Below are 17,109 nucleotides of genomic sequence, written 5' to 3'. Positions count from 1 at the left end.
AGACACTTGCCTGCTAACCAGACGGCTGGCGGTTCAAACCCACCAGCCACTCCTCGGAAGGAAGGTTGGGCAATCCTACTTCCGTAGTGATACTGCCTCGGAAACCCAAGGAGGGGTCACTATGAGTCGGGGCCGACTCGACGGCACATAACAACAACATAGTGCCTCAACCCCCTTGCTCCCAGTCACCAAATCAGGATAGAGGATGCAAGCTGTGGTGCCTGTCCCCCATCCTGACACCCAGGCTAAGACCACACAGCCCCTTGTTAGTAGAATCTTTTTTATTCAGAAAAAAACCCAAAAAAAAACTTTTCCAACCACACACAGGAAGGGTATGGGTAGGGGGAGGTGTCTGTCCATCCAGCCCCAGCCCCCTGTCCCATATGGTTTTGGCAGCAATAAGGGGTATCGGGTAATGGCCCAAAAAATAAAAATGGTGTATGGGAAGGAGAGGGGTGCAAAAGCAGTGGGAAGTGGTGGGGGGAAGGGGCAGACGAGGTCAGTACTGGGCACGCTGCAGGTGGGAGGCCATTTCATAACATTTCTTGTTGATCAAACCACCGTGGACACCTTCTTTGCCCATCAGCAGGACTAGCGTCTTGGCAGTCATGGTGACAGTGAGGTTGAAGGTTGGGGCTCCACCAGTGCTCTTGGTACGAAGATCCATGGTATATTCCCCATCCAGCAGCAGTGAGTCCCGGATCACAGAACATTTCTGGCCCCCAAGTGTCAGCCCATTCACGAAAAAACTTGACCGGTCTTTGCCAACCAGAACTCCAACCTCAGCTGGCTGAAAGGGGAACAAGGATCTATCAAGGGAGTCAGTGCACCAAGGTTCCCACTCTTTTCTCCAAGGACCTATCTTCCTTCCACTTCTCAGGGAGCTAGAAAAAACCTTCAGAGAGGAGAGGTATTTTGCTTTGTACAAGTCCTGAAATTTGAGAAATTCAAGACCGGGAAGTTAATGCACAAAAGATCATGAGCCTCAAACCTAAAGAATGGTAACAGAGAATAAAGGATGCCATGTTCCTCCAGAGACTTAGCTCTCCGTTTTTAAAAAGGGAGGCAAACTCAGGATTGAAAAGGGACCAAATATCAGGGAGGAGAGTGGAGTGGAAAAGAGCGGGGAGCCTTTGGATGCTCAAAACTCTCCTTCAGGAAAAGCAGAAGCAGAGAGGGGAAGGGAGGGGGCGGGTGAGGCAGGAGCAGCAACTTTGCCCTTATTTGGTCAAAGGTTCTGCAGGAGTTGTTAGGGACCCGGACGCCTGGGTCTCCAAGTAACCTAACGTTTAGGTCCAGGTGTCTGTGCCCCAAGATAAAGAAGAAACAGACCCCTGAAGATTCTGTGAGAAGGTTGAAAAAAACTTTTGAAAGAGGTCCAGGATCATACACGGCCAGTCAGCTCTCCCTTCTAGCTACCTCAAGGAACCTTTCTCGCCGTCTCCCCCTTACACCCCAAACCCCCACATCCGGTCCCCTCATGCCCGGAAATCCCCTCCCCCCTTCGAACTTCCGTTCCCCCTCCCCACTTCCGGGCAGTATGGACCGGGAAGGTGGTGATGGGGACAGCAGTACTCATCCCTTATTCATTAACTTATACTCTATCAGAACTTCTCATAAAGTTCCCCGCTGTAGGCCCCGCTGAGTGGCGGGAAGGGCGGGTGAGGGGACTTCCGGGACTGATCTCAGGAATGTTGGGTCCAACGTGCCGAGTTAGGGGGGCTTGTGGCGGCCTCACCCTTTCTAATGGAGTTGGGAGGGGCAGGGAGCCCAGGGAGGCGGGCATGGGACCCAGACCAAGCGCCTAGGGCTCCCTCCTGCATAGGGGGGAACAATGGTGGAGGAAGCGCACGCTGGAAGCCGGAAGTAGAGCAGGGGGTTCAGGGGTTCCCTAGCCCCTTCTCAGTCTTTAATTCCTGCTTAAAATTGCAGAGCGTGTCCGCCCCGCCCTGGATGAGGCGGAAGTGGGCCGCCGTACCGGGAGGCGCGCCCCTCCCCGCCCTGTGCCCCGGATGTAACGCCCCGTCGCGGAAAGGAGGGCGGCCGGCGGGATAGGCGCCGCCGCTTGGGGCGTAGGACTTATGGGGGCAACAGAAGGACCCACTCACGTGCTCCGCCATTCGTGCCGCTTCCAGAGCAAGGACTGGGTCGGCCTTTCGCTGCCCTTCCCAGACCGCGCCCGCCCCCACCCAAAACCCTCCCTCGGTCCAAGCCCAGCTTGTCTCCCGGACCGCGAAGACTTCGCAGTACCGTGATGTTGGCGAAGGTTTTCCCGGGGACAGCGGCCCAGACGGAGGGCGAGTCCTTATAGCCCACGATGGCCGCGTCCTGACAGGTCCCGTCCGCCATGAGGTTGTCGATATAGGCGTTCCACCCGGCCATGGCGCTGCTACTAGTGCTGCTCTCGGTGCTGCTGCTGGGGCGGCGGGCTGAGGTTGGGTTGCCTCGGGCTGGCGGGAGGTGGGGGGAGGCGGAGAGCTTGGGGCACGCGCTGCCGTCCGGACCGCGGCTCTGCTAGCTGTGCAGCAGCCCTCGCACAGCCACTTCCTCCACAAATACTTTTTAAAAAGGAAAATTTAGGATACATTAAATTTAAAAACTTTTGTCCAGTATAATCTACACTTAGAAGATATAAAACACAAATGCAACCACTGCCATGGAGTTGGATCTGACTCATAGTGACCCCTCCTTGGGTTTCTGAGGCAGTATCACTATGGAAGTAGATTGCTTAACCTTCCTTCCAGGGAGTGGCTGTTGGGTTTAAACTTCCAGCCTTCTGGTTAGCAGTCAAATGCCTTAGGCACTATGCCACCAGAGCTCCCCTTAGAAGATAAGAGAAGCTAAAAATCAAAAGCAGAATTGTAAACATTTGCAATTTGGGAGAAAGGGCTAATATTCTTATGGTAAAAGTTATTTAAAATTAAAGATCAGTAGTATACTTTAACAAAACAAATCCTCACAATGAGACCAATAAGCAACATCATGATATATGGAGAAAAATATTGAAGTTATCAAGGATTTCATTTTACTTGGATCAGCAATCAATGCCCATAGAAGCAGCAGTCAAGAAATTGAATGATGTGTTGTATTGGGCAACTGTGTTTCAAAAGACCTCTTCAAAGTGTTCAAAAGCAAAGATGTTACCCTGAGGACTGAGGTGCATCTGACCCAAGCCGTGGTATTTTCCTATGCATGCAAAAGCTGGACAATGAAAAAGGAAGACTAAAGCATTTGAATTATGGTGTTGGTGAAGAATATTGAATATACTGTGGACTTCCAGAACAACAAAACAAATCTGTCTTGGAGGAAGAACAGCCAGAATGTTCCTTAGACGTGAGGATGGTGACAGTCAGCCACACTGTTGGAGTGAGTTGTTAGACCTGTGGGCTTGGGACCATGGTCATGAGGACATCAAGCTTATTTGGCATAACATACTACACAGAAACTTTGTTCTACTTCCTACTTTGGTGAGTGGTAACTGGTTCTTAAAAGCTTGTAAGTGGCCATCTAGATGCAACAACGGGTCTCTCCTTGTCTGGAGCAAAGAATGAAAAAAACACACGGAAACAATTAGTCTAAGGGACTAGTGAACCATGAGAACTTCAGCCTATATGATCATTAGACCAGAGGAACTAGACGGTACCTGGCTACCACTGTCAGCCACCTGGAAAGGGATCAGTGCAGGAGCTCCTGAATAGAGTGGGAGAACAATATGGAACAAAATTCAAAATTATAAAAAATGTCAGGCTTATTGGTCTGATAGAGCTTGGTGAAACCTCTAAGACTGTGGCCTCTAGTTACTCTTCAGACCTGGAATTGGACTCACTCCTGTGGCTTCCAGCCAAACAGTAGATAGACATACAGGGTGAACATTTACACCAGTTAGATATACTCCTCAATCAATCATGGGAGAACAGAAGGGCAGTATTTATATAGGGAAATAACTCAAGGGGGAGGAATGCATAGGAAAGAAGGATACAGGGAAATGGTAACTACAGGGAGGAAGTGGGAAGAGAGGTGTTACACTGTGGGGATTGAAGTCAGTATCATAAAACAAAATGTGTATGAACTGCTGAATGGAAAATGAATTTGCATTGTAAACTTTCACTGAAATCACAATCAAAATAAAAAAAAATGAGGATGGTGAGACACATCTCACTTACTTTGGACATGTTATCAAGAGGGACCAATCCTTGGAGATGGAGGATCAGTGAGAAAAAGACCCTCAATGAGATGGATTGACACAGTGACTGTAGCATTGGGATCTAACATAGCAACAGTTGTGCAAATGGCACAGAACAAGGCAACACTTTGATTTGTTATACTTGAGTCACTATGAGTTGAGGTCACTGTGAGTTGGAGTTGACTCAGTGGGATGTAACAATAACAGCAATACAATTAAAATGGATAGAGGACATAAATAGGCAGTTTATCAAAATAATGAATGTGCGTGACCTGTTAATATGTTAACTTCACACATACCACCTTACATATACCAAAACAAATGGGTGATTGAATATATGAAGGGTGATGGTGATAAGGAATGAGATGGGGTCAAGGCTGTCATTCATTTTTCTATCTTGGGAAATTTTGTGGATGGTGGTACCATTGTCAGAAGAAAATGGGAAGTGGTTCTATTGGGTGAAAAATTAACTTTGGGTGTATTGAGTTTGGGTTGACTAGAAGGATCTAACATCCAAGTAGGGATGTCTAAGAGGTTTCTCAAATATACAGCTAGACTTAGGATGAAATTTAGAACAAACAGAAATTTTAGTTAGGGGGATAATATAGTCACTACTGGAGAAAGATTAGAGTAAGAGCAGAGGGTCCAACCTCAAAAGGACATCATCATTTAAGAATTGGGCAAAGAGGAGCCTGGATAGGTGAGAAAGCTGAATGGTATAACTAAAAAAAAAAACAAAAAAACAAACAAAACCCAAATTCACTGCTGATGAGTCATTTCCAACTCATAGCAACCCCTCCTTGGGTTTTTGAGGCGGTATCTCTTTGGAAGTAAATTGCCCAGTCTTCCTTCAGTGGAGTTGCTGGTGGATTTGAACCACCAGCCTTCTGTTTAGCAGTCAGATGCCTTCAGCACTAAGCCACAAGAGCTCCCCTGAATGGTATGTTGTTGTTGTTGTTTGCCGTCGAGTCTGCCCCGACTCATAGCGACCCCTCCTTGGGTTTCCGAGGCAGTATCACTACGGAAGTAGGATTGCCCAACCTTCCTTCCGAGGAGTGGCTGGTGGGTTTGAACCGCCAGCATTCTGGTAAGCAGTCAAATACCTTAGGCACTGCACCACCAGAGCTCCTGAATGGTATAGTGTATGGAAAATTGGGGAAAAGAGTATTTGATGAAGGAAAGAGTGGTCCAATGACGTTAGATTTTTTAGCCCTTATGACACGTCAGATTTTTTAGCCCTTATGACATTGTGCTATAGTTATACTTGTCTCTTTTTGGATTTTGAGCTTTTTGAGGACAGGGGTATTTCTGTATCTCTGAACAGTTGGCATATTCATCTCTGCCATTAGGTGATATGGTGATTTTGGGTTAATTTTAAAGAGACTACTTTTCCTGAAGATAACTTTTCTGCTACTTGCAGCAAATTGTACAAGTCACTGTGCTGATGTGGTAAATGGCACTCCTTGTAATGTACAACCCTAATCAGTGGCCCCAAGCACAGTCCTTGATGTTAGTTCATTAAAACTGATTAAATTAAAATTCCCGTTTATTTACTCATGCTTTGTTTTTTTACTTATATTCATATGTATGCTATGTCTTTTGATTTGTACCATAACCATAGAAAATACGTTAGGTAGGCATCATTAATGAATTTCATTTTATAAATAAGATAACTGAATCCCAGACAAGTTAAGGTTTTATAGTGGAGAACCGTCAGAGAGTAAGAATGCAAACTCAGAAGAAGTCTTGTTTCTGGTTCATTGTTTTTCTCCTTAAACCACATTTTTTTATAATGCCTTTCATTATTATTGCCTTTTTCTTATTGAGTCTGAATTTTGCATTTTATTTCTAAGGGCTGGGCGATGTAGACCTGGAATCTGTTTCCATCTGTTCAGTAGACTCCGATTCCAGAATATGTTGGAATTTCAGACACCAGAACTTTTGAGAATGCCATTACAGGTAACTCTAGAGTTTGTGTGTGTTGGAAATTTTTCTTTTTAGGGGATTAGCTAAATAGTAGTGTGGTCTGACTAAGCAACACCATTGTTTTCATGTTCTATTGCTGCCATAACAAACTGTTACAAACTTAACAGCTAAAAACAACACAAATTTATTTTCTTATAATTCTGGAGGTCAGTAGTCCTGTATGGGTCTTATGTACAAAAATCAAAGCATTGGCAGGCGTGTTTCCTCCTCGAGGCTCTTGAGGATAATCCGTTTTCTGCTTATTCAGGTTGTTAGTTGACTTCAGTTCCTTGTAGTTGTGGGACTGAGATTCTCTATTTTCTTGCTGGCTGTAAATAGAAAGTCATTGACAGTTTCTAGAGGTCTCCACATTCTTTAGCTTGAGATTTCCTTTCCTCAGCCTTCAAAGTCAGTAAAAGCAGGTCCTCCTCATGTCACATCTTTCTGACACATTCTACTGTCTTCCTTCTCCATGTGGAAGAATTCGTTTGATTAGACTGGACACGCGTGGGTAATTGAAAATGCTATCCCCATCTCAAGGCCCTTAACCCAGTAACATATATTCACAGGTTCCAAGCATTAGGATATGGACATCTTTGGGGGGTGGGGAATGATGAGAGGGGGCGAGAGGGGACTGAGCATTATTCTGCCCACCACATATATGAAGCAGGTTTTTTTTTTAAAAAAGGTGGATTTCTGTGTACTGATAGTTAGATTTACAAGATATTTAGTTAGGTGAACAAAGCAAGTCATACAGTGAACGATATACAGTAAATACCTCACTTATTTTTTAAGACACATGAGTACTGCAGATTTTCCATGGGTACACATGCATATAATAAAGTTCTGGAAGAATATATACCAAACTGATAACTGTGGCATCCTCCAAGAAGATGGGAAAGGCACCAGATTGATGTTGTCAGAGACTTCAACTTTGCTTTGTATATTTTCCCTTACAAAAATAAAAATGTATTTATCCATGTATTATTTGGATATTAACATTTATTTTTTAAAAATATAAAAGTTTCTAACAGAGGCAAAGTTAATCAAGGATCCAAATATAGAGTGACTCATTTGCTGTGTTCCTGTATTAGTAAGTCAAAGTTTTATAAATTTTATTTCATAAACAAAGGGAAAGAACCAAGGGAAACAGCTCCAGGAATACATTGGCTACTCTGACAGGTGGCATCTAAAACACAGTGTTCCTTTTCTGTTTCACCAGCACCTCAAGAATAGGCTTCAATGTCAGAAGTGAAAGCAAATCTGCTACTGTCTGGCCAAAGTTTAAAAAAACCTAATTTCAGCGTTAGTGCAGTGCCCCAGACTAATAAATACTCTGCCAAGAGCTCCTGCAGCCTTCTGCCTGCCCCAAGCCACTCTCCCAGCAGAAGAACAATGTACCCAAGTGTCTCTAGGCTTCTTGGTCACTCCAAGTAGTTCTGGGCCAAGGGAAGCAGTGCTTTCCAGAGAGAGAAATATTCGAAGTATAGACCAGATGTACAGAGAGTAAAGAAAGAGCTCTAGGCTGGACATATACACATAAGTGATAAAAAGAATGCTGGGTGTTCCCCAGGTTCGGGGCCCACAGGCAAATCCCATTCTAATGCCCCGTGAGTAAGGCACAAGTTGGTTTATCGTTTATTGTATGATTCAATTCCACACCTCAATCTTGAGCATAACCCTCAGTTTTTTGCCAAGATGCCTGCAGATCGGGGGTCAAGAGAATGCATAAGGCCAAGGAAGCACAGTGACCAAGGTTCCAATGGTGAAAGCACAGTGTATCCTCAGATGCTCCACTCTTCCATCTTAGACCCCTAAACACTTGCTGTCTCTGTCATCTCTTCCTCAGCAGTTTGATTTGGATTCTTTGTTTTCAGTCCTGCCCACTAAGAAAGGAAACCTCACACCTACGCAGACCAGCTGAATTACAGATAGTAAAAATGCTTCCTTAGGAGAGTGTTCTGACAGGAAAGTACACTTTAGTAGGTCATTGAAGAGTTTTGCATGAAGGCATATCATCTGTTCATCTGCAGTAGGTTGAATTTTGACTCCCCAATACCCCCCAAAAAATGTCCACTTCCCAATCCCCAGGGCCTGTGAATCCAACAGTATCTGGAAAAAGGGTATTTACAGAGGTAATCAAGTCAAGGATTTCAAGATGAGATCATCCTGGATTATCCACCCAAAAAACCAAATCCATTGCCATCAAGTCCGTTCCAAACTTTTGAGAGTGCCAGTACAGGGAACTCTAAAGAATTTGTGTGTGTTTGTGTGTAGGAAAATTTTAACTTACACTGATTGGGCTTTTAAAAAACCATTTATTCAAACAAAATTATGAATATTAAAAAGGATGGTTAAATATTTAACAGAAAATGTTTTTCCATGTAGGAAAATAAGGAGCTCTGGTGATGCACTGTTTAAGGGTTCTGGCAGCTAACCAGAAGGTCGACAGTGCAAACCCAACAGCTGCTCTGTGGGAGGAAGATGAGGCAATCTGATTCTGTAAAGATTTACAGCCTTGGATAGCTTATGGGTCACTGTGAGTTGGAATCAACTCAATGGCAGTGGGATGCAAAAAAATGTAATATGCATTCAAAATTTTCATGGTATTTAAATCATGATGGAGTTTATAGTATATTATATTTTACATGCAACATTTTAGGAATGTGTAAACTACATAGTGTTTGCCTTTTAAATTCTCAATGAAGATTCCAAAAAAAATACCAAACTCAGTGCCGTCAAGTCAGTTCCGACTCATAGTGATCCCTCCTTGGGTTTCCAAGGCAGTATCTCTGTGGAAGTGATTGCTCAGTCTTCCTTCTGAGGAGTGGCTGGTGAGTTTGAACTGCCAGCCTTCTGGTTAGCAGTCAAATGCTTTAGGTGCTATGCCACAGAGCTTCTCAACGAGGATTAGAAAAATTATTTAAGGTTCAAAGATGGTACCAAAATCTCTTTCAGGTACCCAGACTACTTTGATGATTTGGAACTAGGTTCACTATTAATTGTTCTCATTTAGATTTTCTGATTTCAGTGAAAAGCCAGACACTATAATTTTTAGGAAAAGCTACCGGAGCTACATTAGTTTGAATCTTTGGTGTGCTGGGCTAGATGGCGGCTTCTAAATCTTTAAAAACTACACCAAACTCACTGCCATCAAGTTGATTCCAACTCACAGCAACCCCCTTTGGGTTTCAGAAAGTAGATTTCCCTATTTTCCTTCCATGAAGCAGCTAGGACTGCTTTTGGTTAGCAGTCAAATACCTTAAGCACCACATCACCACAGTTCCTTAAATCTTTAAAAGCACACTGAATAATTGATTATGTTTTTGACATCCACATACCTAGATGACCTTCCTTTCCCTGCCTACGTGTGATTTTTTTTTTTTAATTCCTCTTAGAGTAAAGTTCAGAATTCCTAATGAGCCTGAATGATTTGCTCCTTGACTGTGCCTCCAGCTTTATTTCTTCCTCCTCCTACCCACAGTAGTATTTTAATTTTTCAGGCACATTTTGCTTCCTTCTACCTCAGGGCCTTCACACGTTATCCCTTCTCCCTAGAATCCCCCTTGCTCCCTTCCCCCCCTGCTCTTTATTATATAATTAATTTCTACTCAATCTTTACATCTTGGTTTAAGTGTTACTTCCTGAAGGAAACTTGTCTTTGACTTTCAATGGCATCCCTTTCCTGGTCTTGCCTGAACATGGTTAAATCTCTCATTTTACTTCTTTCAGTTTCCAGGATCCTTAGGAACACTGAACACAACTGTAATTAAGTAATCAATTATATGACTAGTTGTTTGATGTCTGTTTTTCATACTACGATACAAACTCCATAAGGGCAGGAGCTTGTCTGTTTTCTTTTTCTCTAACTTGCTGCATAGTACCTTGCTACCTAATAAGCATTTAAATATCTGTTGAAAGGATAAAAGATTCTGGAATGTAGTATAAAGGGGGAAAAAAAAAGATTTGTTTTAGAGATTTATTAAAACGACTTACCTCTTTTGGTACTAAACTAAAACCCAATGCCATCGAGTCAGTTCCAACTCATAGTGACCTCATAGGACAGAGTAGAACTGCCCCTATAGGGTTCCCAAGGCTGTCAGTCTTTACAGAAGCAGACTGCTTCATCTTTCTTCTATAGAGTAGCTGGTGGGTTCAAACCACTGACCTTTTGGTTAGCAGCCAAACGCTTTTAACCACTGTGCCACCAGAGCTTCTTTGAATCGATGAAGGTCTTTATTAAGTTTCTGGCATCTAGGGGAAAATGAGAACCCATCTTTCCTAGAAAGACATTGTTCCCTGTCCTATTTAATCTACTTAGAGACTACTACTCTGTATTTGAGAAATAGAATTCTCATAATTTCTTTAAAGATAAAAGTCAGTATTATATGTTCTTTAATTTCGAGAATTTTAATGCTTTGATTTACAGGAACTTTGTTTACATACGAAGCTGTTAGCCCCAATTAATTGTCCCATTGCTGATTTCCTTATGAAAGCTCCTGAACCTCCACCAGCTTTAATTGTAAGAAATGCTGTACAGATGCTTAAGGTTAGTATGTTAATAGTTTTATTTTACCTGCAATTTAAACCAAATAAGAATATCTATTAACTAATTTTATACTTTAAAAAAATTATCTTACAGTATTTAACACTTTGAATAATAATACTCTGGTGGTAATTACAGTACAACGTAGGTATACTTCTACATAATATGCAAAACGATACCATATTTTTTATGAGGTGGAATAGAAAAGAAAATTTCTGTGTCTTGTTGGTTTTTAAATATGTAGTTTGGCTAGTCATGTCAAATTTTGTTCTCTATACTTGTGTTTAGACAATAGATGCAATGGATGCATGGGAAGATCTGACTGAACTTGGATATCATTTAGCTGACTTGCCTGTAGAACCACATCTCGGTAAAATGGTCCTGTGTGCTGTTGTTTTAAAGTGTCTGGACCCCATTCTTACTATTGCCTGCACATTAGCATATCGCGATCCATTTGTACTGCCAACTCAGGCCTCTCAAAAACGTGCAGCTATGCTTTGTAGGAAACGTTTCACTGCAGGAACTTTCAGTGACCATATGGCACTTCTCAGAGCATTCCAGGTACTATTATTACAATCATTTTATTTTTAAAATTGCTGATGACAAAACTTATTAAGGAACAAGCGTAGCGATTGAAAAAAAGAGAGACTTGCCAATAATTTTGTTTCATTATGAAGTCACATTTTATTAATCACAAAAATTTCCCTTTCTGCCTATAATATGTTAAAATTCCCTTTCTGCATTTATGTTAAAATTATCACATTTTCACTTTACATTTTTTCAGTTTTCTCAGTATTTTTGTTGTAGATATATGTATATATATATGTATGTATATTTATTTGTACTTATACCTGTATTTGTTTTTTTAATATCTGAGTTTCTTATCTTCAAATCATGTCTTGGGCAAGGAATGCTCTAAAATTTTAGTTAAGAAATATTAAATATTATTCAAAGTGTATAAAGTAAAGCTTGGAAGAAAATCTTGAACTTAATATCTGCCAATTTTTTATAGTATATCTTTTTCTTAATTATGCTAAGAACTTAATTTTACAAAACAAAATCCAAAACTACTTGAAACCCTTTAAGAGAACAGGAGAAATTTAAGAAAGTGGTAAATGGAAAAAAAAGATAAAGAAAATGAGATTCCAATGAAGGCAAATTTAATGTAACTGAGAAATTCAGACATGTGGGTAAGAATATGTTATTTTTTTAAAAGATAGGCATCTTATTTTTTCTTCAATTCTCTTGAATATAGGCTGAATCTGTCCTTTTAAAAAAGTTTCACTTTACTTTTACAGAAGTACCTTTGTAGGGATACAGCATTTTCCCAATATATATATATAATTTTAAAAAATTGTGAGCTCTTTTGTAAACATTATTAAACAACAACGATGAATCATTAAGTCTATTTGGTAACCATGCATTATAATGTATCAGTAGAATGCTAATAATTTGAAGGAGATTTGGAGTGAAATTCTTATCTATACTTTTTCTCCAGCTCCTTCAAAAGCAGGGAAGATAAATTAATGCTTTGACCTTTTAGTCATACTCCAAAGCAAAAACTCATTTTGTAAGCAGAGCTTTTTTATATTGCCTATAGGGAGCTCTGGTGGCATAGTGCCTAAGGCACTTGACTGCTAACCAGAAGGCTGACGGTTCAAACCCACCAGCAACTCCTCGGAAGGAAGATTGGGCAATCTACTTCCGTAGTGATACCGCCTCGGAAACCCAAGGGAGGGGTTGCTATGAGCCGGGTCTGACTCGATGGCATATAACAACAACATCAACATAGGTAGTTTCTAGAAATCCCACTTTCCATTCTCAGTCAGACTGAGAGGTTGGTAGAGAGGTTAGTTTATGGAGGACGAAAGGGGTAGGTTTCTTAGATATAAATTTATCATGGTATAGTTGAAAACCTCCTACACTTTTATTGTAAAAATTAGCAGAAGCATCTGAAAATACAAATATTTTTACATAGCTGGCCATTTAGGTTACTTGATACTTAGTTCTCATTGGGAATGTGTAAACTGAATGACTTTTCTAGCATTTGAGTATAAATTACTGATAAATCTCATGTGATCAGGAAATCTTAGATTTTATTGAGTAATTAGTATAAAACAATTGGCCTTGAGTGGTTAATGTTGTAGTTTCAGTTACTTTGCTGCCTTACTAAGAAGTGACTGATAAATGTGTCTTGTATAATTATTCTATTTTTATAGGCTTGGCAGAAAGCACGAAGTGATGGGTGGGAGCGAGCCTTTTGTGAAAAAAATTTTCTTTCACAAGCTACTATGGAAATAATCATAGGCATGCGAACTCAGTTGCTTGGTCAACTTAGAGCGTCAGGTAAAATTTTCTCTGAAGAACCAATTTAACCTGCTTTGATACCCTACCTATACCTTATAATATTTATAGTGTTAACTTGTGCCATCTTATATGATTTTATAACATTATCGTGTGTATCTTATATTCATGGAATACTTAAAAAAAACTTTTGTATAACTTTAAATATTTTTTTTGTTGATTAAAAAAAATGACAGTGAAGAAGCTGAGGTTGGAAAATATGTGAACAGAATCTATACCCTTTGATACTGTTAAGCAAGAACAATTTATTTCTTGGCAATTATCAAGTTAGACTTATAATTATTATACTTTCCTTCATTAGTATTAATGAACATCTAGCTCTATGAAATAGAAATTACAAGAATTAGGTTGATATGAATGCTGATCTTTATCATTTTGAAACATAAAACAATTGATAATCACTTGAAGAGAATTGATTTGTGTTTGGTTTTTTAAGGAGGATGTCAGGATTTCTACTTCCCCTTGAGAATTGTTTCTCTGAATTTCTTTTTTTGCAGTATAGTACATTGAAGAGATAGTAAGGAAAAAAGTACCAGAACTTAAATTCACAGATCAGCTGAAGTGTCATAGTAATATAAGGAATGAATCAGAGGATTTAGAGTTGTCTCCAGTATGGGAAAATATGAAGGACTTTTGAAATTTAAGCACGAAGACTCTCTATTTACTTTACTGAACCTATAGAAATTAGTGTCTACTGTGACCAAAATACTGTTTTTTACTGGTCAAAAGAATGGTTTAGGGCAGTGATTCCAGCTGTGAATTTAGTACATTTATGATAGTATGAAGCAACCTTATTGTGAGAATGTGTGTTTCTTAAAAAAGAGTCAGCCTTTCTTAGAATATTGATACCATGTTTTAAATGTCCCATAGGAGATTATAGTAATTATTATAGAATTAAAATATCATTAAACATATAATATGATTTATGCATTGTTTTGTAGAAGTATATACAAATATAAAAACTTCTTTTGGAAAATTGAAAATATTGGTGTATTTTTTCTTCTCTAGGTTTTGTTAGAGCACGAGGTGGTGGTGACATTCGAGATGTTAACACAAACTCTGAGAACTGGGCAGTTGTTAAAGCTGCATTGGTGGCAGGCATGTATCCTAATTTAGTCCATGTGGACAGAGAGAATGTAGTATTGACAGGTCCAAAGGAGAAAAAAGTACGGTTTCATCCCACTTCAGTTCTCAGTCAGCCTCAATATAAAAAGGTAAAACATTTTTAATGCTTTTAGCCCCTGTGGTAAAACTGATCCAGTTTAGATAGTTGAAGATCAAAGAAAAATGCTCCAAATATTTGTCTCCTTAAAAGAATTATATATATAATTAAATATGTGAAAATATTTTTTCAATGAATCTGAGAGTTGTAAGAAGTAATGTATCCCCTATACATGGTCTTGGGTACTCTCCGCTTCATAGATATACCTAATAGTTCATGGCTGTTAATTTTTTGATTATAAAACTCGTATCATGATCATATAGGAGAAAGTTTCTTTACCATGAAACCATATGCCCAGATTGTATATTATATTAAGGTAAAATTATGCAGGGGAAGTAAAATCAGAGCTTGCTTGTGTATTTTATAAATGAATGACTATGGGTATCAAATGATAGGGTTTTTAGATTTTGTTGTTGTTGTTGTTGTTTGCCATCGAGTCAGCCCTGACTCGTAGTGACCCCTCCTTGGGTTTCTGAGGCAGTATCATTACGGAAGCAGGAATGCCCAACCTTCCTTCCGAGGAGTGGCATATACACACACACACACACACACACACACACATATATATATGATAAAATAATTTTATTTAAAATGTCAGTATTTGTGTCAGAAAATCCAGCTTTTGTAAGGCTATAAGAAACATTAGATGCCAAATTAAAAATCTGCAGTGAATGTATAATTTCTTAAAATTATTTTGTGGTATGCAGGCAAAACGGTTATAAGACTCCAGATATGACTGACATTTAACATTTCTTTCAACTCTTAGAGTTCTATGAATATGGTGCTAAAAGACCACTCAGAAGCATTACAAACTATGGAGAAAAACAAAAGAATTAAAAGGTTACTTATAATCAGGTGTCCAACTCAGAAAAAAACAAACCCTTTACCTACTTTGTCACACACATTCACTCTTTTACTCTCACCCAAAGATAAAATCTTTTTGTCTCTTCTTACAATTCTTTTATAATTATTAAAAAATATATGCTCATAAAAAAAGTAATATGTCTAATAATGAGAACTTTTCTACAAATTGTATGAGCAGTGACTTCCTTTAATTTTTGCTTAGATACTAATACATAGCTATTTCATTGAGAAACCTTTTACATTTCAAATTTACCCTTAATAATTTTGATGATAGATAGGGTTAACGATTTTTTATTTATTTTCCGAGTAGATTCCTCCAGTGAATGGTCAAGCTGCCGCAATTCAGGCACTGCCCACAGATTGGCTTATTTATGATGAAATGACCAGAGCCCATCGGATAGCTAATATTAGATGTTGTTCAGCTGTGACATCTGTCACTGTATTGGTATTCTGTGGACCAGCTAGGTTGGCAAGTAATGCTCTTCAGGAGCCTTCATCCTTTAGAGGTAAATATATTATGTACTATGTGTTGTGTATTATAAAGGAATACACTCTATTTGGATCAAATTGTGAAATTAAAAAAAAATTTATGTAGTAGTAACTTCCTTTTGATATGTGTCCTTTTTGTCCTTTTTGATATATGGTGTTAGGACCTAATTTAAGAAATATGAAGTTGTACCATTGTTCTTGAGATTCATTTCTAAGGTAATCTGACGTCAATGTATGCATTTTTTATTAATCTTACTGATGGGAATAAGTTTGTTTTCTTTTCTACTTGTATTTAAATGATAATGTACCGTAAGTAAAGATAATTGCTTAAAGAAGTAATAGTCACCCACGATCTCATTATGGGATCAGGAAAGTTGTGTGTCAGGGTTGTATCCTTTCACCATATTTACTCTATCTGATGTTGAGCAAATAATATGAGAAGCTGGACTATATGAAGAAGAAAATGGCATCAAGATTGGAGGAAGACTCATTAACAGCCTGCAGTATGTGAATGCCAGAACTTTGCTGAAAATGAGAAGGACTTTCAGCACTTACTGGTGAATATTAGAGACTGCGTGTTCAGGATGGATTATACCTCAATATAAAGAAAATGAAAATCCTCACAACTGTACCAATAAGTAACATCATGATAAGTGGAGAAAAGATTGAAGGTGTCAGGGACTTCATTTTACTTGGATACACAGTCAACACCCATGGAAACAGCACTTAAGAAATTGGATGTCATATTGCACTGGGCAGATGTGCTGCAAAAGACATCTTTAAAGTGTTAAGGAGCACTGGAATTCCGGTAAGATGGTGGAATAGGCAGACAAACTACACAGACCCTCTTCAACAAAGAAAAAGGGAACCAATTAACACAGATACAGAAGATAATCCTGGAGCCCTGAGCTTTGAAAGGAAGGATATAGAAGTGGACTAAACTCCAACTAGTAGAACCACCTGCATGAAAACACCAAAAAAGGAGATATACAGGGCTGTGGTCTGTCAGTGATCCTGATAGCATGGACAGCTTAAATATTGACAGGTGATGTTAGGACCTAAGAATTAACCTAAAAATTGGCTCTGCTAGCCAGGAGCTGCATGAAGGACTGCACTGGTGCTGGTGAATAAAAAGGGAAGCAGTGAAGAGGGAAATGGGCTGAGCTGGGACTTTTGGCTGTCTGGAGGGTGCAGCCATTTTGAATGTTTCTGAGTGGTTCGACCATTTTGGATATTTAAGTGACAGCATTCTTTCAGATTCCAGGGACCTAAGAATAGGCAGTCAGTCCCAGGGTTAGAGGTGAGGAGAGACAACTCAGGGACACCCGAAGTAGCAAGCGGGAAGAGCAGGAGAAAGGGGATTAAAAGCCAGGAAGTCAAGAGAGAAGAGCAGTCAGCCGAAGGGATTAGGTGAGGAGAGGCAACTCAGGCCCGCCCAGAGTAGCAGGCCGGAAGAGCAGGAGAAAGGGAATAAAA

At 39.8% G+C, this 17,109-nt stretch overlaps 2 protein-coding genes across 2 annotated transcripts in view; one reads left to right on the top strand and one right to left on the bottom strand.

The window, feature by feature from the left end:
* YTHDC2 (YTH domain containing 2) overlaps positions 1–17,109 on the top strand; it is a 160,166-nt gene that overhangs the window by 77,773 nt on the left and 65,284 nt on the right. Inside the window, exons 18-23 of the mRNA XM_007947571.2 lie at positions 6,037–6,142; positions 10,578–10,697; positions 10,983–11,255; positions 12,914–13,040; positions 14,067–14,272; positions 15,455–15,650. Of these exons, the coding sequence (XP_007945762.1) occupies positions 6,037–6,142; positions 10,578–10,697; positions 10,983–11,255; positions 12,914–13,040; positions 14,067–14,272; positions 15,455–15,650 (1,028 nt within the window). The remainder of the gene's footprint in view (positions 1–6,036; positions 6,143–10,577; positions 10,698–10,982; positions 11,256–12,913; positions 13,041–14,066; positions 14,273–15,454; positions 15,651–17,109) is intronic.
* LOC103202657 (profilin-1) lies at positions 500–2,382 on the bottom strand. The gene is made up of 2 exons (XM_007947570.2): positions 2,251–2,382; positions 500–790 (listed from the first exon to the last, which is right to left on the bottom strand). Exons 1-2 carry the CDS (start codon positions 2,380–2,382, stop codon positions 500–502), a joined length of 423 nt encoding a protein of 140 aa, XP_007945761.1.

This window comes from Orycteropus afer, unplaced genomic scaffold (genome assembly GCF_000298275.1).
Source record: "Orycteropus afer afer isolate SDZICR_OR568_19922 unplaced genomic scaffold, OryAfe1.0 scaffold00191, whole genome shotgun sequence".
In the NCBI taxonomy this organism is placed as follows: domain Eukaryota; kingdom Metazoa; phylum Chordata; class Mammalia; order Tubulidentata; family Orycteropodidae; genus Orycteropus; species Orycteropus afer.
This window is presented reverse-complemented; position numbering and strand designations above follow the sequence as displayed.